This window comes from Barbus barbus (assembly GCF_936440315.1).
Source record: "Barbus barbus genome assembly, chromosome: 38".
NCBI classification, from domain to species: Eukaryota; Metazoa; Chordata; class Actinopteri; order Cypriniformes; family Cyprinidae; genus Barbus; species Barbus barbus.
The window spans coordinates 26,701,030-26,725,088 of NC_136716.1; the positions used below are offsets into that span (position 1 = coordinate 26,701,030).

The window sequence follows — 24,059 nt, forward strand, 5'->3', positions numbered from 1 at the left end:
TGTGCTGCAGGATTACTTTAGCACTGGTTTTTAGGAAAAAGAAAAAGATTCTAAGCTATTGTGGGTTGTTACCAGGGTGTTTTAAACATTGTTCCTTAAATATATTTTAATTTAGGTACTTATTTACTAGTATGACTACTTTTTAATTTTAATGACTAATTAGTAACCCAAAAGTTTTAGTCTGTAGCAGTCATATTTCACAGCTAACAAAAATATGTTCTAAGTATGTTTTGCTAAAGTTCCCAGTTATAAAAACGCCTTTAAGTTAAAAACGTTTTTGTAAATGTTTTTTTCTTTTTCTTTGGGATACAGACATTAAGGTAACATTGAATTTTATAATTTAGAAACATTACGGGAACTTTCCTTCTGAAAGTTCTCTGAATGTTCTGAAACATTTAGAAACATTAGACGAACTTCTAACCAAAAAGTTTAGGGAAAATGTTCCGTGATTGATGTATAAATGATGTTTCAGTGCTCACTTTTTGAGAACATTGTTACAGCCCAGATAACTCTAAACAAACGTTCTATTAACGTTAAATAAGAATGTTTGTTCATAACTTTAAGAGAACGTTGCCGGAACGTTCTGAGAACGTTTCCTGTTAGCTGGGTTATGCCCTTGTATCAGGTTTCCAAATAGTGACAACTCTTTCAATCTGGAATTTTTTTTTTTTTTTTGCTGAAAGTTATGGTTATGACATTTTGTAAGGATGCTAGACATCTGAACATATTATAGGCTAATATTTGTATACCTCATGGAGAACTTCATAACATTTGGTTTTAATGAGTGCAAAAACTGGTTTGTGTGTCAGATCCATATAAAACTACAGGGAAAAGCCTCTTCACATGCCTAATGCTGACCATGACATTGAATTTGAAAGAAGGTTGTCCAACATAAACAAACCATTTGCATGAAAACGACAAACTGTCCTCTTCTCTTCAGACTCACGTCTGTCCCGGCCTCTCACTCATTCAGATAAACATGTATAGAAATAAAAGCGTCTTATGGGTTTGGCTTCAGTTTTCTTCTGAAGCATGTGTGAACAGCAGTGGAAAAACTGGTCTCGGTTACGTCAGGTGTGTCCTGATAGTTGCACATCCTCCACTTCCAGATCAGGGAGGAAACACCATTTCTAAGAATTTCCAAGGCTTGCCCTGAGCTTTACAAAGCATCCCACAAACCATAATAAATCACAGATTTCTTTTTAGAACTCCTTTCATTCTTACAATATGAAATAATGGAGTGTCACATTTCACAAAGTCTGCTCTGCTTTAAACATCCTGTAATAGATCGACACGAACACCAGAGGGCAGAATCTGCACCTGATCACATTGAGTCAGGGTTGGGTTTTGATTTAAACTGATTTCATCAGATTAAGTCACAAAATTAGTTCCATACATCTGACACAACAATAAAACACACTGGGATTCAAAAGATGATGGAAATAAACACGAAGCTTATTAAACTTTGAAAAACAGAATACAAAGCAGTTATCAAAAATTTAGAAAAACAGTTGTACACTAATAAAATGTAGTCAATTTGAGACTGATATACAATACAATAATGTAAAGCAAAGCAATATATTATGATTATTACAAGTATGTATTTACCATGTAGTCCACAGTCGTAAGGATGCCAGACATCTGGATGTATTATAGCCATAGGACCGTATATGAGAACTTTATTGCAATAGGCTTTAATGATGCAAAAACTGGTTATATTACAAAAAACAACAAAGAAACTCCCCCTGTTCATTTTATATATATATATATATATATATATATATATATATATAAACAAGTAGCCTAGTAAAGTTCAACTGTTACAAAATTGTTCATTTTAATAAATCACGAATGAAGGGGTTTTTAATTATATCTCCCTGAAATGTAAAAAGGGTCTCAGCTCATGAATATTAATTAGTGCTGACGCTCATCGGAATCCTGGAAATGGGGAAGCGCGTGTTTTTGAATATTGATTATATTATGATGACGTTTCTTGGTAACCTTCCAATGGCGACACCACAGCTTATGAATATACATTATCCAGCCCCTGCGCTCAGCAGGATGAATAATATGCGCTTTAACTTTCCTCCTCAGAGCTGCACGAGCTGTCCCGTCTTGTCATTGAGTAACAATGAGTACCAGCACCAGATAACAGTACCAGAGCCTGCTGGCACACATCTGAGCTGGACCGGTCCATAAAGAAGATGAGTTTGGACGCGGTTTATCAGCCCGCGCAACTTTTGAACTGGGTTTATCTGTCGCTGCAGGAGTCTGAGAGAAACTCTGAGTCTGATGGGAACTACAGCAACAAACCAAAGGAGGATCTGGACTCACACCTGAACTCCAGCATCATCAGCAGCTTCATTCACGAGCGCGCAGAGGTGATGAGGACCTCACCACAGCCTCACTGATGCTCTATCTATCTATCTATCTATCTATCTATCTATCTATCTATCTATCTATCTATCTATCTATCTATCTATATCTATCTATCTATCTATCTATCCATCTATCCATCTATCCATCTATCCATCTATCCATCTATCAATCTATCAATCTATCAATCTATCCATCTATCCATCTATCCATCTATCCATCTATCTATCCATCTATCCATCTATCCATCTATCTATCTATCAATTGTAAACTTATTCAGTGATTTGTAAACGCCAGTGTATTGTAAAAGTAATTTATTTATTTGTTTATTGATAACTAGGCCTATGCATATACTGTAAAAAAAATGTAGTTGCATTGCATACTGTAATCATAATCTGTGTGTGTGTGTGTGTGTGCCTTATATTAAGTAGTTGTAGTGCTAACTTTAATGTATTTTTTAAATAGTTCAAAAATTGGCACTTTTTTATTCCATTTGTTTTTTGAATGTTCGTTTTAATATTGTTTAATCATTAGTGTAAATGAGCCAGAATCTGTACTTTATATCTTCTATGCTGGAACTTCCAAGATCTGATTATGACTGGAACTGGATACAAATTTAAAAAATATTTAAAGAAATAAACTGGATAGATAGATAGATAGATAGATAGATAGATGCTTATTTTTCTCTCTCTCTCTCTCTCTCTGTGTGTGTGTGTGTGTGTGTGTGTGTGTGTGTGTGTGTATGTGCGTGTGTGTTCTGGTACAGTGCCATGATGTTTCTATGAAAGCCACATGTTCAGACAGATGCATATGGTCTTGCTGTCATTAGTTATAGTTACAGGAATATATTCTAGTCCTGCAGAACTGGATGCATTATAAAAACATGCATAAAACTTCTGGATTTTTGGCAGATACATTCCCTGAAACATTTTCTTCAGTTCATCCTCTGGCTGTAACAGAACAGCAGGAGTTCTGGGTTGCTGTAGAGCTCCATCATGTGTATTTGTGCAGAGAATGACTGGTTTCAGTCGGGTTCAGCTCTGCTTGATAGCTCTTTTCTCTGGCTCGGTCTGAACTGGTCCCTACCAGAGGAGAAACTGTAGAGACTAACTCAGCTCAACCTAAACAGTTCATCTGCTTTTTACTAAGCTGTTTAGTTCCAAATTACTCTACAAATGACTAGCTTACTGTAATTTGGGCTCATGATAATAATGCACAGTCCTTTCAGTAACAAAAATGTATTAACATTTTAAACCGCAGCATTGAAAAGGTGTATCATTCAACCACAATTCAACAAAGTTTGTTGAATGTATTAAAAAATGATAAATTCCTTTGGTTTAGAAATAGACCAGGCTGAAGGAGAATGACTGAATGAAAAGCCACAGTTTTTGTGGTTTGGCTCCACATAAGCAATGTGGAAAAACATCTGAGTTCAGGATTTTTATTATAGGTGCTTAAAATAAAATTCAAGGTTCTGTAAAAGAATTTACTTAGATATGAGATATGATGAATGCATATCCCTGATGCATGTGAGAATTACACATAATGTTGCATACTATACATAATTCAAATATACTTTTAAATTCTTGTCATTGCATATTGCATGCTATTAACATGTAATTTTTAGCATGCAGTTTTTAGCAGCTCAATATATAAGCAGTTGGCTAATATTTCGTTCTGAACAGCATGGACAATCTCATGAGATAGAATGAGGAAAAGGGTTTGGAGAATCATGTGGCAAAGTCTGTCTTCCTGAGGAAAACGGAACATTCTCTCTCACACAGATCATCTGCAGAAAGGAAAATAGACCACAGAAAACAATTATAATCAATCAAAAACAGAAATACAGACAGAATCACTGTCAGTTTAAAGGGAGATTTTTGTGATTTTTCTTATCAAAAAACAACCGTCTGATACTAAGAGTAACATTTTAAAAGTGTTATGCTTATGATCTATGCTCTTATTTTTCTATCTAAACAAGCAAAACTTTACAGTGACTTTACAGCATATTGACACTTACTGGTTTGGAAAAAACACTTAGTAAATGCTTACGAAATTTACATATTAAGAGCATGTTAAATAATCTTAACTGTAAAAAAAAAAAAAAAAAAAAAAAAATTATGAATATGAAATAAAATAAAACCATAAAGAAATTATGTTTCTTGAAATAAAATAAACAGTAACTGAAATAAAATAAAATATTTAAAAAACCCTTTATTTTACTTCAGCTAGTTTCCAGACATTTTTCATTGTCGTTTAATTTAACTTAAATGGGACCTATTGTGCCCCTTTTTACAAGATGTAAAATGAGTCTCTGATGTCCCCAGAGCGTATATGTGAAGTTTTAGCTCAATATACCCCACAAATAAATTTTTATAGCTTGTTAAAATTGCCACTTTTAGGGTGTGAGCCAAAACGCGCTGTTTTGAGTGTGTTGCTTTAAATGCGAGTGAGCTGTTGCTCCTGGAGAAGAGGGCAGAGCTTCAAGAGCTCCAGCTCCGCATTAGCAGTGCTAGCCTTTGCAAATAAACATTCCACTATTAATACAAGCCTGTTATCTTTACAGAAAACTACTCTGTTTCAAAGTCAGTCATCTGATTATACTGTGCATAATAAATTAGCGTTTATGAATTACACGATCGACTCACATTGCTTTGATATGCAACTTTTAACTACCACATTGCTATCCACGATCATTCTGGTAGCATTTGAAGGCAGCATCAGTGAAAACACACAAGAGACAATGATAGCTTTAGCAATAAGCCTTACAGAGTGCCAAGAAGCTCTTTCAGAAACGCCAATCGGAAAACAAACGCGTGACACTTACTCTGTCTGGAGCTGACATTCGTGCACGAAGCGTTGGTAATAATTCCTAAACATATAGGGGACGTTACCGATTTTTTCTGGGATATTTCCTTCGAAAATGAAATTTAACCACAGTGTCCTCGGCTCAGATGAGGGGAGATTATGGAGACTCCTATGTTCATTAGTGCATCCCCAAACACAACACTTGTAAAGCCTCTTTGGTGCTGATATTGTATATATCTCCAGTAATAGCGGACCGCAGCTTCTCACTCAGGGCTGTGTTTATGCTAATAGGGCTGAGAGCGTCACAGATGGGCAGGACTTTTTCCCCTCAGTGACGTGAACAGAGTCTGAAACAGCTCGTTCTGAGAGACTGTTCATGATTTATTGGTTTTATACCAAAATGAGTGAGTGGAATTTTAACATTATAGGCTGGTTGTTTTCACACACTGCGGTCACACAACTGTGTTCAAACACCTTATAAAAGTGATTTTTGCATAATAGGTCCCCTTTAAAGGACTAAAATAACAAAAATGACAAAAATACAAAACAAAATTTATAAAATATTAAGATTAAAGTGAAAAAAGGAAATATAAAAATAAAATCTTATTCAGAATTTTAACAAAAAATATAACATTAAAAAAATGATACAAAAAATAACACTGATTCAAGGCATACCTTTTATCAGTTCATGCATTCCCTGGAAATCAGACCCATGATGTTGTAACCACATATTATATTTCATATAGATTTTAAATATGGCAATGCTTTTTATATTACATTCAATATTTCATAAACGTTTAATGCATTTTTTTTTTCTCTCTACAGACTCTGTGTAGCCACTTATATAATGGCTCGTCTCCCTATGGCCCATTAAACAACATCGTCGAGGGTCGGAGTTTACTTACGGACAGCTTCTCTGACCTCTCGCTGACCTCTGAACCCAGAAAGCCCTGCAGGAAACCTCCACCCAACTACCTGTGCCACCTGTGCTTCAATAAAGGCCACTACATCAAAGACTGTCCGCAGGTAAACACTCACTGCCTGTCAATCATAATGCTTTTATTAAAAATGTAACAGTGAGACATTTTGTGGAGTTTACAGATTACTTTTAAAAAATGTTAAACTATAATATACAACTGAACTGATGCTCTGGTCACTGTTGGTTAAACCGCATTGCATACACCTAGCAACACCTTAGTAACCACCCAGAACACCCTTGTAAACACATAGCAACCATCCAAAGCCTTCTAGCAACGGCATAGCAACCATCTAGCAAAAATGCACAATACACTAACAACTGCCTAGAAACCACACAAAACACCCTAAGAAATGCATATCAACTCCTTAGCAACCACCCGGAACACTCTTGCAATCACATAGCAACCATCCAGAACCCCCTAGCAACCTCCTAGCAACGACCCAGTACAGCCTAGTAACCATCTAGCAACGACCCACAATACTGCCTAGAAACCATACAAAACACCCTAAGAAATGCATATCAACACCTTAGCAACACTCTAACAACCACCCAGCGTACCCTAGCAACCACAAAGAACACTCTAGCAATTGCATAGCAACATTCTTGCAACCACTCAGAATACCTTAGCAACCGCATAGCAAGCACCCTGGCAACTGCATAGCAGCACCCTAGCAGCCACCCAGAGCACCCTAACCAGTTCTGTGATACCAATGGTGTGATTATCTGACAATCTTTTACTGTAACTGACCTGCACTGCAAAATTCACTGCAACAAGCACCCCACCCACACGAGGAGCCATTATGAACACCAGGTGAAGCTTTCGTGTTTATGAAAGATGATCCAGTTTCTTGCCTTTTATGATATCATTGGCTGTCAGAGATGAGAAAAAGCCCCTCGACACCAAATCCAGCCAAACACAGATCAGTCAGCCGTGCGACAGCTCCAGAAACGGAGGGGAAAAACCTTTTATAGAAAGATGATGTGATTTAGATCTTTGCCCTCCACTATATTTACTGTTACAGCATTTTAATTAGTCTCAGGTGACATGAGAGAAAAGATGATAACAAGAGAAGAAACGTCCTAAGTACAGGGAAGGACACTCTTCCGACAGCAGTTTAAAAATGTTTGTGCAAAGCAGATGATCTGGATCTGAGTCTGAGTCTGACTAGACATTAGCTTCATTTAATTGAGTTACATGATGATTCCTGCTTTAAATCAAGACAATCAGATCATGTTCCTAAAGAGCTCAAAACACACTTGTCACTATAATTTCAAAACATACTGAAAGAACTTCAGAAGAACAGAGTTTGAGGATTCATGACATTAAGTATATTATTATAAAAGGTATTCAGAGTTGGAATGAGACAAGAAAATGAGTAGAACTGCATATTCTGCACAAATTTGAGCAATTTTCTGCAACACTCAAGAAATCATCCAGAACCCCCTAGCAACCACCCAGAACAGCCTAGAAACTGCATAGCAACCACTCTGGTAACTGCATAGCAACACCCTAACAACCACCCAGAACACAATAACAACTGCATAGCAACACCCTAGCAACCCATCAGAATATCCTAGCAACCACCCAGAACTGCCTAGCAACACCCTAGCAACCACTCTTGCAACTGCATAGCAACACCCTAACAACTACCCAGAACACCATAAAAACTGCATAGCAACACCCTAGCAACCTCTCAGAAAACCCTAACAACCACCGTGCCATCTGCATAGCAACACTTAATAACCCCCAACTACTTAACAACCACCCAGCATGCCTTAGCAACACCCAGAATACCTTAGCGACTGCCTAGCAACACCCTAGCAACCACACAGACATAGCACAGCTCCATTTAAGTGCCAAGGATCTCAGATTTTTCTATCCCTAAATGCTATAAAACCAAAAATTCTCTGGTTAGTCACTTCACATGTCAGTCAGATGATCTCTGCATGACTAAAGGCCATTGCACACTGAGTCCAACATTTTTGCACGTTAAAAAATAAATACGACCTCACGTTGTGTCAATCACGTTTACACATTGCCTCCGACAATTTCATCCGTCATAAAAAAAATCGGATCAGGTTTGATTTTCTGCGTTTTCGCATCTGTGGCATGCATTTTGATAGGAAAGGCTGACGAATACGAAAAAACTGAAAAACGCATGTGAAAATTTCAGATTCAGTGTGCAAGGACCTTTAGTCAGCAGTTGATGCCGCAGAACATGACAGATTTTATTGATGTAACTAAACAACCATCCGTAATGGCACATCTGCTCTGATTTTATATATATTTCAATAAAGAGTCACTATTACAGCATTTTCAGACATACAACTCTGATCTTCCACCATCTGTGTTCAGATGAGATCTGACGACATTTATGACACAAAACATCTCCGTATGTCGGTGTGTTCACCCCACACATCTCTGCTTCAGGAGTAGGTGGGAATTTTTCATCCAGACGTTTAGTTGTTTTTGTTTTGCCTGCCCACCTGTTAGTGTCCGTCTCACTGAAACCCAACACTGAATCACAGCTGGACACGTCTGGCCGAGCTGCCCCAAAGACCTGAAGAATGCAACTCCTTATGTCAGTTTTGCACAGTGCTTTGCCTGCTTTAATATTTAAACATGCAATAAAATGTGGTGTGTATACAATACAATCAGGACCCATCACACACATTTTGCTGTATGACTGTACTTTGCAATGCAGTGCAATAAACTAAACTAAAACAAAATATTAAACTCTAATGTGTTACATTAAATTATTAAATGTATTAAATTAAATTTGTGTGATATATATTTATGGCTTAATGAACATTTATTAATTAAGCAAAAAAAGGAAAACAAAATTTTCTAACATCCACAAAAACCATCAAGGTTTTAATTAGATGGTCTGTTTTCATTTCTGATTTGGATAGTTTGAGGTTCAAATCATCAGTTATAATTTAACCATGTAACTGGTGAGTAACTTTTTATTTACTTGCCAATTTTACTTGGCAAGAGCTGGTTTGGGACCCTGAATGTAAAACTGACAAAAATCTGCTCCTCATTAAAGGAATGAGTCACTGAAATAGTAAACTCTCTGGTGACCTTCTCTGCAGTATGTTATATTTTAGCAGTAATCATATAAACCAGTGTCTTCTTTCCCCAAAGTGATCAAATATACCTGAAGAAGTTTAAAGTGCTGAAGACATCTGTTGTTTCTGCAGGTAGTCGTGAAACTGATCCTCAAAATTCAATTGGAAACATACTGTACACAAGTACATGAACTTCTAGAAGCTCAGTTATAACACAAAATCATTCAGAACGCAATTCATGATACTTTCTTACTTTCAAAAGTAAAGCAGCAGATTGAATGTTGAGCAAGTTATTTAGACATGTAGCTAGAAATAAAAAAAATAGCATCTGGTTTAATGGCACAGACATTAAACTGAGCCTGGAGTACTATAATGCAAGAGTGCATGTTAAGGGTGTTTGATGGGAAATGCATCTGTGTTTGTTTACGTGTGTGAAGTATGTTTCTGTCGGTTTGAAGCATGAAGTTTAACTGATCTCATTAAAGCATCTGAACAGCCATTAAACTTCTGGGTGTAACCAGAATATAAGAGACTTTTAAGTGGGTTCTGTTGACTTGAGTTAGTAAGCAACCACCTAGCAACCACATAACAACATACTAGCAAATCAAATCTCCATAGCACTTTTGTACAGTGAGTGTTAATGTGAGCGTGTTAAAGGAATTATGTGCTGAAAATGCGCTCACCCTTAGGTCATCCAAAATGTATATGAGTTTGTTTCTTCATCAGATTTGGAGAAATGTGTCTCTGCATCACTGTTTCAGCAATGGATGCTCTGCAGTGAATGGGTGCCGTCAGAATGAGAGTCCAAACATCACAATAATCCACACCACTCCAGTCCATCAGTTAACATCTGGAGAAGACAAAAGCTGAAACAAATCCAGCATTAAGATGCTTTTAACTTTAAACTGTTGCATCCAGCTAAAATATGAGTTCTCTATCCTTTATAATGCTTTTGCCAGTGAAACAGTCTGAATCAGGAGAGAAATCTGCACAGCTCAAGCACCATTTACAAGCCAAAACAGCTCTAAACAAATATGTGGCTGGATTTTGATGTGAGAGACAACAGAAGATGGACTTTTTCACTGAAGGAAGCGATATGAAACTTACTTGTATTTCAGTCATAAGCAATGGTTTGAAGTTAAAACGTCTTAATGATAGATTTGTTTCTTACAAACACACAGCTTTTGTGTTCTGATGGACTGGAGTGGTGTGGATTATTGTGATGTTTTTATCAGACTCTCATTCTGACGGCACCCATTCACTGCAGAGCATCCATTGCTGAGACACTGATGCAGAGACACATTTCTCTAAATCTGATGAAGAAACATCATGGTGAGTACATTTTCAGCATATTTTCATTTTTGGGTGAACTATTTCTTTAACAGATTGTCACAGTGTTTTATTCAGTTAAACTACTCTCATAATGTTAAACATCATCTGTGTAGGAAAACCCACAGAAATCTGAATTTAAGCCAGAACACAGAGAATGTAAATCTGTCATGCGGTGGGACGGACAGGAATGACATGAGTGGGTGTTTGACAGAGACGTTACTGTACTACAGATACTGTCAGACATCCAACGCCATAAAAATATCATAACAGAAGTGTCTTAACAAAATATCTTAATAAATAAAAATAAAAAAGTAATATAATGTCAGGGTTTGACCACTGTAGTACCTGCAGTGCAACTATAAAAACAGCAATGTTTAAGAGCATATATAAAAATATGTATAAAATATAACTCCATATATAATCCATGCTCTCACACTTTGGCATTCTTGTAAACTTGGTTCACTGCCATCAGTGAGGTGTGTAGATTTAATTTATTACATGTAGAGCAATTGTTGGCTGTGGAAATGCAGGTTTTTGGACATATTAAAGGCTTAAAAAGTGTTATTGAAGAACACAGCCAGACAAAATGGATCTCACAATAACTGTAAATTCATAAAGCGTGTTACCTGGAGGAATAATAATATTTCTCCTTCATTGTTCAAGCAATGTAATGGAGTTTAATGTAATGTTTTACTAAGGTATCAACTTTGTCTTTTGTCAACTTTTTCTGTTAAAAATTCCTGAGGAGAAAAAAGATTTATTTTCAAAGGTTAGAAACACAGAAGCGTTCAAAAGTTTGCGGTTGGTACGATTTTTTAATGTCTTCAAAAGAAGAGTCGCAGAGGCTGCATTTATTTGATCAAAAATACAGTAAAAACATAAAAATTGTGAAAAGTATGTAAAATGTAAAAAAAGCTGTTTTTTAAATGTAATTTATTTCTGTGATCTGCAGCTGTATTTTCAGCATCATTACTCCAGTCTTCAGTGTCACATGATCTTCAGAAATCATTCTAATATACTGATTTACTCAAGAAACATTTCTGATTATTATAATGTTGAACACAGTTGTGCTGCACAATATTTTTTTGGAAACTGATACATTGAATTCTTCAAAAGAACAGCATTTATTTTAAATAATAATCTTTTGTAACATAATAAATGTCTGGCACTTTTGATCAATTTAATGCTTTACTTAGTGTACTTTCTCTGAATTACTAGTTCTTGTGAGTGTAGGTCAGTAAAGTTAAACTCACTCGTCTAAAACAGCATGTGCATGTTCCTCAGTGTCTTTAATGAGAGGCGTGGACTGTATTTGATGGGGTTTGAAAAGGGCTGTTGGGAAATCTTAAACTGACACTTAAACATATGGCTGGGAATTATAGGCACTGCGTCAGATTTCCATCAGGAGCCATTCCCAGAGTGCACTGCAACACAGTATGTGCTGCACCTACTTACAAAAACATAGTATACATTTTAAAAAATTGCGTTAAAAAATAAGTGTTTGCTCGTGCAAAATATTAATAATTATTTGCTATATGGTCATGCTGAGTGGTTTTTAAACATTTGCAATTACTTCTTTATTACCGGCATCAACTACAATGATTTTAGCATCTAAAATTAGTATGCTACACCACTAGTAATGATGGTCTAAACAAATAAAAACTATGACAGATTGCTTCTACTGTTAGAAAACGTTCTAGTGTTAATAGATCAGTGCAGATGTCTCTGCTGCGCCGCTGCCAATGCAAACAGAGCAGAGCGAAGACATTTGTGTCTGTTAGGGAGGAATAATTGCACACATGTTCTCTGCTGGATCTCATGAGAGCCGTGGCTCGGCATTGTTCGCTCTGATGGGCTCCAGATGGAGGAGAGCCATGCGATGGCCAATCCTCACGCGGAGAAACGCCGCTGTGGAATTCTGGGAAAATGAGGCCGTGCGGGAGATTGAGGGCGTTTGCAGAGAACCTCTGAGCAAGGACAGAGGAAAATATTACAGTGCACAGCTGCATTAATAATCCTAAAACAAATGTCCACAGGTTGTGTTCTGAATTATTCCACTAATAAAAAAAAATTCAGGCTTTGTTTTGTGGATAATTTCAGTCTTAAAATCTTGATCGAAAACTAACCAACAATGACATAATTGCAATATTTCTGTACTGAATTGCAACTGTTCTGTTTTATCCATACTGTACCTTCTTTAAAACATTTAAACAATTTGCTGATTGTAAGAAATAAATTAATACTTTTATTCAGCAAGGATGCATTAAATTGATCAAAAGTGACAATAAAGACATTTATAATGTTACAAATGATTTCAAATAAATGCTGTTCTTTTGAACTTTCTATTCATCTGTGAATCATGAAAAATAAAATGTATCACAGTTTCCACAAAAATATTGTGCAGCACAGCTGTGTTCAACATTGATAATAATCAGAAATGTTTGTTGAGCAGTAAATCAGTATATTATTATGATTTCTGAAGATCATGTGACACTGAAGACTGGAGAAATGATGCTGAAAATACAGCTGCAGATCACAGAAATACATTACACTTTAACAGATATTCACATAGAAAACAGTTATTTTAAAGGTAATAATATTTTAGAATTTTATTTTATTTTTGATTAAATAAATGCAGCCTTCACTATAAAAAAATGGTTGTTTCATCTTAAAATAATTTGTTACCCTGTTCGCTTAATTTTTTTAGTTTAGTCAACTAAAATATCCAAGTTGTCACTTAACATTAAATAACTTAAAATTTCAAGTTGACTAAACTTAACATTTTAAGTTAGTGGGGTAACAAACACCTTACATTCGATTAAGTTGAAACTATATTTTTTTTATTTTACAGTGATGGTGAGCAGAAGAGACGTCTTTCAAAAACATTGAAACATTTTGCTGACCCTAAACTCTGTATATAAACATATATATCTATAAGACTAGCAGAGGAATCACTGACACTCACTCTCATCTGTATTACAGCGCACGTGTGTGTGTGTGTGTGTGTGTGAGTGTGGGGTGTGTGTGTGTGTGTGTGTGTGTGTGTGGGGTGTGTGTGTGTGTGTGTGTGTGTGTGTGGGGTGTGTGTGTGTGTGTGTGTGTGTGTGTGTGTGTGTGGGGTGTGTGTGTGTGTGGACAGTGGAAAGAGTGAGTGCTTTGTCTTCAGCTCTGGTAGGCTTTGTGTTTCCTCCAGCAGGAAGACTGTGTGCATGTGTACAATACTGTATGTGTGTGTGAACTTTTTTATCATCAAATAAAAAAAGACTGAAATTCATCTACTGTACCAAAAACTTCTTAGAGGGACAGGTTATCCAAAAATGACAAGTCTGCCATTCACTCATACTCAAACTGTATTTCATTCAAACTTTGTCTCAGTGTTTTTTATCCATACAATGAAAGCCAAATGTTGTTTCGACCCCAGGTTTGGGGATCAGATGAGGTTGAGTTTGTCAGTTTTGTTGTTTGATTAATATATTTTGTTGTTGATGTTAAAGGCAGTGCATCCATTTAAACTCAATGGGATTTAGATGCTAAATCAATCATCAACATATACATGCACAGGTCATGTGATATGAACCTTTACGATTGGAATGGTGTTGAGCAGGGTTATTATACAAAAAATAAATAAAATAAAAAAACTATAAAAGTATATTTCATTGATCCTAAAATATCCCAGGTGTTGTAAAATCCGGAAACAATGAGTGAAGAATCAGTTCCTCAGACACTCGTACTCTCAGTGAATGTTTGGTGACCTTCTGTTATGATTCAACACATCAATCTGTCCGGTTTACACGCTGTAAACTATCCTTTAATCTGAGTTCAGTGAATGAAAACAGGCTTTGACTCTCTGAAGGGTGTGTGTGTGTGTGTTTGACTCACATTTCCAATATTTGGTCGTGTCTCCGCCAAAGTCCTGCAGCTGGACTCGATGATGACGATGATGATGATGATGACGGCTCCTCCAAAGTATTCATCATATAGAGTGGGGTTACAGGGGCCCCTCAGCGGCCCCGAGGGACACAGAGTATCTTATATCTTGCCATTTTGACTTTTTTTTCTTGCAGTTCTGTTTATATTTTGCTATTCTATTTTTCTCTGAATTCTGGGTTTATATCTTGCAATTTTGACTTTTTCTCTGAGAAGTCTCTGTTTATGTCTTGCAATTCTGAATTTTTTGTACAGTATGTGTGACTTTTGGCTTTTCTTATCAGAATTGAAAGTTTATATTTTGACTTTTTATCTTGGAATGGCATAATTGTCAAAATTGTGAGAAAAAAGTTCCAATTACTACTTTTTACTCAGTGGCAGAAATAAGCTTGCAGAGATAGAAATTCTCTTGTCATTTACTCTCCATTGTGTCGCCTCACAGTCACATGATTTTCTCTTGTACAAAAACAACTGGAAATGTTTAATAGAATAACGGAGTTTAATTTGCAGTAGTAGATCAGGGTCGGTTTTTATGCCGTATGAATCACGGGTGTTTTGAGGCGTGAGGCAGCACTCGTCTTTCATGTGGCTGTCAACATCTTCCTTTCATTCACTCACATTTCAGAGATTGTTGGTGGTCAGAAACGCTCATATTCCAGCTGTGATTACAGACCACCGAATAAACATCTCCTCCCTCCAGCAGCGCTTTCATGTCACTGTTACATCACAATTCAACAACGTCCTACAAATCAAGCTACTTTATTTTTCTTTTTTGGAAAGAAAGAAATGTATACTTTTATTCAGCGAGGACGCATTAAATTGATCAAAAGTGACAGTAAAGACATTTATAATGATACAAAAGATTAAATAAATGTTGTTTTGAACTTTCTATTCATCTGTGAATCCTGAAAAATAAAATGTATCACGGTTTCCACAAAAATATTGTGCAGCACAACTGTTTTCAACATTGATAATAATCAGAAATGTTTCTTGAGTAAATCAGTATATTATTATGATTTCTGAAGATCATGTGACACTGAAGCCTGGAGTAATGATGCTGAAAATACAGCTGCAGATCACAGAAATACATTAGTTTAACATATATGCACATAGAAAACAGCTGTTTTAAATTGTAGCACTCGTGATTTATTTCTATTCAATATGGCCTGTTAGATATACTCAAAACAAATGATATCTCATATTTAACCACTACAGAGACATCAGAGCGAGCGGCAAATGTCTGAATGACTAAAGCTGAGGTTTTTCGCCTGAAGAACTCTTAAAACTACATTTCATGACACAATAGCAGTCGAATTTTGAAAATGATGTGGGTTTTCTCCTCTGCCATTAACGCTCATTGGTTGGTGTGAAATGCATTCTGGGATACCTGGCTGCCTCAGGTTCGCATAAGTCATCTGTTGACGTGTCCTCAATAAAAGGGGCGGAGCAAGAACATATCAGAACTGTACTGACCAGATATGAGCTTTGAATCGGAATGACCGAGGATGTTTCGCAAGTCCACAAGAACAGACAAGAACGCATGTCAAGGAACAGCTTCTGAGTCCTGGTTGAGAAACTCTGGTCAAGTCAATGCTTTCTGTGTCTAGTTTGTGATGGTTATTTCTCTGTGTAAGCTGTATTCTGGTTCTCATGTTTTATTGGATTGGTTTGTTTGTAGCTAGCATGCTAACGCTTGGCTCTATGCTTTATAGAAGGACTCTTTATATAAAACCTATCGTCTTTGGCTGGCTTTAAAAAACAAAGTATTAAAAATGACTAAAACTTTAAAGTTAAATTGAAAACATAAAATATGACAAAAATTATATCCAAAATAAATAACAAATTGCACCGCTTTCATATATAGTAAATTTCACATTCACCCGTTCACAATTGAACTGATTGTCTGCTGAATTTTGATTGGTTGTTTTAGAAAAGGTGTTTCTCAGGTGTTGTTGTGAAGCAGCAGTGAAGGTAAATGAAGCAAAGGCTTAGTAAAGCAGCAGGTGCTTTCTATGAGTGACGTGAGAGGATCAGATGTGTCTGATTAAAGCCGAGCAATGCCAATAATCATAATCATACCCACACAGGCCTGAACCCGTCCAACACCGAGGGGCAAATCAGAGCTCTGGAAACCATTAGAAATGCATCATGAATGATTTCAGAATTCCCAGTGATCCTGAGCCAATCGCAGACACCCCTAATTGTTATGCGTCGGGTGGTTGTAGCAGTAAAGGCGCTCGACGAAAGAATAAACAAAGGAGTAGTCTTTATTAAACAGCATCAACACACTCTTGAAATTAATATAACTCACATATGACCATTACTAACTTAAGATCCGACAAAGGACTAGGGAAAACTCAGGACTTATAAAGGGAAGGAGCAAACAAGGAAACAAGGTAATTAATTAAACACAGGTGATGACGATGACTGATTAACAAAATCTAGGACAGGAACTAAAACAGGAAGAACCAACAGAAACATACACATTACACTAATAACCTGTGAAGTAAATCTGAAACAGACCTGAAAGAGAAAAATGAGTGGAGAAAAAGACAGTTTGCAGTGATTTCCACTGCAGCTCCTCCTATGGCGACACTGACAATGTTACATTTTGAATTCCATTACACAGAATGTTAGAATGTTACTTTGACGTTACTTTAAACATTCCAATGCAACAAAACTGAAACAATGTTACAGTGCAACATCATTGACAAACACAGTACTGCAGCTCCAGAAAACATCATCAAACCAAAAACCTTACACATCTGACAAGATATTGTGAATAGAATTTACACTGTTAAAAAACAGTAAAGAACTGGCAGCATGGTTGCCAGCAAGTTACTGTAAAATTAACTGTGTCTTGTCTTACTGTTGGTGAAATTTACAGTTGGCTACTATTTTTGCAAATACAGCATAACTTTATATTATAATAAGCTTTTTATTTTGCTCTTCTTCACAACTAAACTAACAATGTGTAAACTACAATACAAATATACAATACTATTGCGTACGCTATTGAGTAATGGCCTGCTAGTAAAAAGGACAAGATTTTCCTCTTGGTAGGGCTAGGCGATAAATCGATTTTATCGGAAAAATTGTTTTTTCTAAAAAAAAAGACGTGTACTACAGAACTCCAATAAATACGAGATAGGAGATGAATATCAATACTTTCTCTCACAGTTATATCATTAGGTAATCATAATTGCGGGCATCATGGAGCCGCTATTATGCATGGCAGACTGCTTTTGAATGCACGATGGCTTTTTAGTTTCACTTTCGAGATTGGCGATCGCACATACTCTGTTTTTACTATGGAGCGGCAGTAGCCTACTTACCACATATTTTACAAGATTAGATGTTTGTCATGGTGCTCATGATCTGCAAATCATTCGTCATCGTCCTCTGTCATCTCTATGTGTTAGGCAGTGTTTCCCATACATTGATTTATTTGTGGCGGCCTGCCACAATATCAAAACTGACCGCCACAAATAGATAAAAAAAAAAAAAAAAGCTTTGACTTTGTTGAATAAGCAAGCGCTGCACGTTTCAGAATCGAATCACGGTGCGGATGTCTTTATATCACTGCATGTCTGAAGGAAACAGACTGTGTTCAGAACATTTTAAATGTCATTTTCATTTCATCTTGCATAATGTCTGATAAAGCAGCGTTTGTGAGCAGAGCTAATTTGTGTACAGCGTTACCGTGGAAACCGCTGTTTCTCCTGCTCTAAAAGCGCCTCCTGCTGGCAGAGAATGAATTTGCATATGTGCAGCCACAAATAAAGTCCAAGTCTGTGGGAAACACTGGTAATGTAACAGGCAATCGTTAGCAACCGTTATTTGTTTTCTGTGCCTTTCTGAAAACTGATTCACGATTCAGGCCAAAGGGCATCACATAATTTTATGTCTTATGCCTACGTTACATTTTATGTTATGTAACGTTATTTTATGTTACATTTTCACTGTCTTTTTGGCTTGTTGTTTCTGAATGCACTTTAACCCCAAGGGGGCAATCCAGATCAAATCCCAGAAGGCAAAATCAAAACAAATAAAGTTAGGGCAGCGGCTATCAGTGAGCACTGAGTGTAAATAGCAATTAGATTCTATTTATACTAATAAGTGCAAATAGCTATTTTTATAGCTATTTTATACTATTTATACTATAAGTGCAAATAGCATATTTTCTTAGCAATAGATACTATTTACACTAAGTGCAAATAGCGATGGATTCTATTTACACTGTGTTAAAATAGCTAGATTTTCTGCTATTTATGCTGGGCTATTTATTGCAAATAGTGGCAATTATCAGTTGCACCTCAGTATTGTAGTACATTATAAAACCGTACGCAATAATAACGAATTGAGTGTAAATTATAGTTTTAATTATTATATTTTTATTGAAAATAAATGCTTTTCCGATGCGATATGAGATTTGAAAAGGGAGAAAAAAGATATATGAATAATGAGATAAAAGGCAGGCTCGAACTCGGGTCGATCGCGTCAAAAAGCATGCACCTTACCAGCTACACCACTGAAATTGATGCTATACGGGCGTCTTTTTGTTGACTAACTCAATCGCACATTAGTGGGCAGAGTTAGTGTACATAGCCTTTGCCAACAAGGCGCTTTATTTGCACTTAGTGTAAATAGACACTCCGTAAAAGTTAGAACTTGTTTTGAACAATTTCTTTGTCATCTGCAGATTGATTTTAAGTAGGGGGGAAAAAAATCCATTTAAATCGTAAATCTGATTTTTTGGTGAAAAATCAGGGATTTTTTTTAGGCCATATCGCCCTCTTGGTGTTTAATATATATTTGTTCGCTTTGAAATAGTGACTTGAAATGTAGCACAAGGAAAGCAGCTTTAAAGTGTTGTGTCAAAACATGTCTCTGCTTTATTAAAAAAAAAAACTTTCTTAGAAAACACCTAAATAACATTAAAGAAAATAATTCAAATTTAAGGGGAAGAAGTGGACATAACAGAAATAAACTCAAAATATTCCCCAAATCAGACTCTGACTTACAGAACATTGGTACAAAATGAAAACAAATAGTAAAATAAAGCCCAAAGCTTATTACATTTATGACAATAAACATACATTTCAGCTGTATAAATGATAAATAAATTGCTTTAACAGCTCTTTAACAGGTCATGCAGGCTGTCCAAAAAATGAACTCTGGACACAAAGATTAAGTGAAACACTTAGACAACACCTGAGTAAATGTTTTTGAGTGAATAGAAATTAAATAAATGAAATAAAATAGAGATCAAGAGACTGTGTGTGTGTGATGTGTGTGTGTGTGTGGTCTGTGGTGTGTAATACTTGTATAAAATCCCACTCAAAATCCATCATTATTTTAAGCAGACTGGAGACACGAGGGTTCACGGTTTTCTTTTTCTTCCACTTTAATATGACTCCTCCAGCCTTGGTCCCCTTTTCCAGATTTATCCCGATGAACCTCCTGAAAAACAAATGTGTGTATTTAGAATTAGTATGGAGGGAAAAAAGGATGGTAACACTTTATTTTAGGGTCTCTTAACTAGTTGCTTATTAGCATGAATATTACTAGAATATTAGTCATTTATTAGTAGTAATTAAGCACATATTAATGCCTTATTCTACATCCCTAATCCTATCCAATACCTAAACTTAACAACTACTTTACTAACTATTAATAAACAGCAAATTAGGAATTTACTGAGGGAAAAGTCATAGTTAATAGTGAATACGTGTTGCCTATTCTAAAGTGTTACCAAAAAGATTACTCAAGGATAACATATAAATATTAAAACTATATTAAAGTCTATTCTTGTATCAAGAACACTTAGCTTTACTTTGTCAGGAAAGGACAGCTTTCTTAACCAGCTCCACCACTCAGATATTTTGGGTTGAATGATGTGTTTCAGTCTAGATTAAAGATATCTCTTTGTTCAAGCACTGACATAACACATCTTATACGCTACTATTTCATCCATGTCTGATAGAACTGTAACATATGCACATGAGCATCATTTTAATGCTATAGAAGGATGGGTCCCAGATGAATCCGCTTCCATTCAATGTTTCCACCAACACCTCAGCACCGATGGGCATTTTAATTCCTTGACATATTCACCTACTGCTCACTGGAGCTCAAATATTTGATAGTAAATTTCTCTATTTGATGCTAGATTCCCTGTCTATTAGGGCCAAATGTTTCAATGAAACATACATTTTCTGCAGGCTCGTCCTAAAGGAGAGGGTCTGACGCCGTATCAGGGGAAGAAGAGGTGTTTTGGAGAGTACAAGTGTCTCAAATGCAAGAGGAAGTGGATGAGTGGAAACTCTTGGGCGAACATGGGTCAGGAGTGCATCAAATGCCACATCAACGTCTATCCTCACAAACAGGTGAACACATTATACATCTGCTTTCCACTTACAATATCTGAACATCCTTAAAAACACTGCTATGTTGCTATCATTGATATACAACTGTAGTGTTTGTAAATAGTTTCAATTAGATGTTTTTTGCTTTCACTTTGTTTAGATAAAAGTTTTGTAATTTTGTGTTTTTGTCCTTAAATATTGCTATCAGTTTTATTTTAGTTTAATTTATTTATTCATCAAGTCAAACTAAACAAAAATGTGAAATGTTGCATTGGCAACTATCTCAAATAAAGTGTTTTTAATAGTAGTAGTGAACTATAAAAACCATGCCTTAAAACTAAATATTTATACGTATTTATTTTTTGTTTTCACTTTAATTTTAGTTAAATTCTTAGTATTTTTGTTCACAAAAAATGTATGTGTATATAGTTTTTATTTATTAGTTTAAGATTATTTAAGTTATTTTACTACATCAACTAAACAAAAATGAGGAATGTTTCCTTGGCAACTAGCTGAAATGAAATAAGTGCATTTTCAAAATACAAAAATACTTTTTGGTTTTATTTTTAGTTAATAACCCTGGCTTAAACAAGATACTTTAGCCAAATTATATGAGATTTAAGAATGAAGTTATTGTTTACCCCACTGGCAAATGATTTAAAGTATAAATCTAACAAAAAGTTTCTGCTTGAAACAAGAAAAAACTATTGATTAGCTGTGAAATTTTCCTTCTTAAGTAAATGTATCTTGCTTTAAGATATGTTTAGATATTTTTCCCGGAAACAAGACAAAAACACTGATTTCTGAGCTTTGTTTTTGTGTCTCGCATCACTGCTGATGGCTCAGGAACCCAAAGGGCCTCTGGGGGAATGTTTGGATCGTTTCTGCTCACTTTATTGAAGCATCTGTATAAAACGAGCTGCAAAAGAACATCTAAACTGACTGGAAGCAGTTAAAGCTGGAGAGCATCTGTTAGTTATTAACTCCAGCGAGGACTGAAGACTGGTAGATGTAACAGTGTTGTTTTGGCTCAAGATAAAGCTACTTTACTGTTAGTTTGGCAGGTTTTGAAGTTCTGAGCCGGTGGAAATCACTCGATGAAGCTCTCGTCAATGCTTCTGACTTCTCTTTTTCCTTTAGTGTTCACCACATGTTCTTCTGTATTGTAATTTATCTTCTTTTAAGACGGATGTCATGGCTGCTTTGACCTGCTAAACTCTTTCCTGTGATTGTCAGCGTCCTCTGGAGAAACCTGACGGTCTGGATGTATCGGACCAGAGCAAAGAACATCCTCAGCATCTGTGTGAGAAGTGTAAGGTGCTCGGATATTACTGCCGTCGCGTTCAGTGACCTCTGACCCCTGAAGACGCTCCTCACGCCAGCATCACCGTATTCACTGATTCCTCCCTGACTGTGCTCCGGTTCAAAAGTTGATTACCACAGAAAATGACTTTTTGAATAATACATTTGTGGGTGTTAACGTAAGCAGTGCACCATAATTAAAACTCACATGTTCACAATTATGATTAAATCACTCACCGACCTCGATTAATTTAGTTCGGTGCACGAATGTGTAAACAAAAACAAAATAAATAATTCTCTATTTTTTTTTTATTATTCTCTGTGGTTATCAACATTAGGCCACAACTCACTGCTGATATTTTATGATACCTTTCAATATAAAATGTTTGTATTAAAAATTCATTTAAATTGGCCCTCGGTTTAGCAGATTTTAATACACCACTCACACTGATATATATATTTGCTTATTGGTGCAAGTACTGGATATTTGATATCAGGTTATTTGCTGTGAATTCACATCATGTGAAAATTAGAAATATTCTTATAAAACACATTTCAGGGCAATAATTGACAGGCAGGGCATCAATGTCAAATGAATCTGATGTAAAGTCTTGGAAACTTTAAAATGGAAACTGTGACTCATTCCTGTTCTTCAGAACCCATTTAACTCCTTTTCAAAAGAAATACTGGATATTTACACAATAAAGAGATGAAATGATATTCAAAGATCTGATGTTAATCACTGAGTGAGAGATCCACACAGAACATGACAGAATCCACTGATAATCAAACACCCGCTGATGTTTGTGCTGCTGAGTTCCCTCCAAAATGATGTCACTTCCTGTAGGGTGATGTGATCAAGGAAATGGAATTTGTTGAAGTGATTTTACAAAAGACTAACAGGATGGAAAGTGATATTGAGGAACTATAAATTGACGATGAATATTGTTGTCATTAAAACATTTTGATGAAAAATTCTAAATTGCCAGGTTTTTATGTAATATTTTGTAATATTCACCCCATATTAACTTAAATGAGAAATTGTGCTCAGTGAAAACTGATATGATATGCATTTTTAAATAGTGATTTTTCCAGCATATATGAAGGTCGTGAGAACATACTGCAGAACAGGAATGACCTGATAAGCCTTCTGCATATGAAATGCATCCATGTCTATGAAATATTCTCATTTTGATGCTGCATAAGCTACATGGTTTGTCGTGTAGTTGCTCAAAAGGCTTTTATTTTCTACATTTTGCATACTGTGTGATTTTATGTCGTATCACTCAAGTGCCTGTTCATCACAAAGATGTTTGTGTATTTGGGTAAAAATATGAACAATAATAGTGACAGCAATAGAGATCAGAACATTAACAGTATTAATACTCTGAATAAATGAAGTCTGTGCTTGCGTTTTTGAAAAATGCTTTATAATATCTCATATTCAGTGGCCTCAAAAACTATCTGTGAGATGCAAAAAACACTGCCTGGTCTGAACGGATAAAACAATCAAAAGTTGAAAATGAAGACCAAAAGCATTATTTTTTTTGGTGTTTTTAAATATCTCTTGATGAATGTGCATGTGTGTTTTGTTCACTTATAATTTTCAATTTTCAAATGCAAAACCAATTTATAAGACTGAAGTGCATTTGGTTTCAAACCGGCTTCAAGCACAAACTTCAGAAAGAAATGTACGAATGCAGATTCAGTTCATCTAAATGGTTCAAGATCTTCTTCTGCATGTTCATGAGTGACAGTAACTCAAGACTGTGAAATATTACTGCTCATATGAAGGCAATGTGCCATTAATAACCTGTGAACCAGAAATGTGCCTCTCACTGCTCTTTCTCAAGAGCGGATCAATCTGTAAATACAAATAAATCACTGAAACATCA

The 24,059-nt window shown here is 35.9% G+C and overlaps 1 protein-coding gene across 1 annotated transcript; it reads left to right on the top strand.

The window, feature by feature from the left end:
- The first annotated feature begins 2,063 nt into the window (after nt 1-2,063).
- Nucleotides 2,064-24,059, top strand: LOC306857579 (zinc finger CCHC domain-containing protein 24-like). The gene is made up of 4 exons (XM_079397585.1): nt 2,064-2,381; nt 6,010-6,210; nt 20,719-20,883; nt 22,099-24,059. Exons 1-4 carry the CDS (start codon nt 2,205-2,207, stop codon nt 22,210-22,212), a joined length of 657 nt encoding a protein of 218 aa, XP_079253711.1. The 5' UTR covers nt 2,064-2,204; the 3' UTR covers nt 22,213-24,059.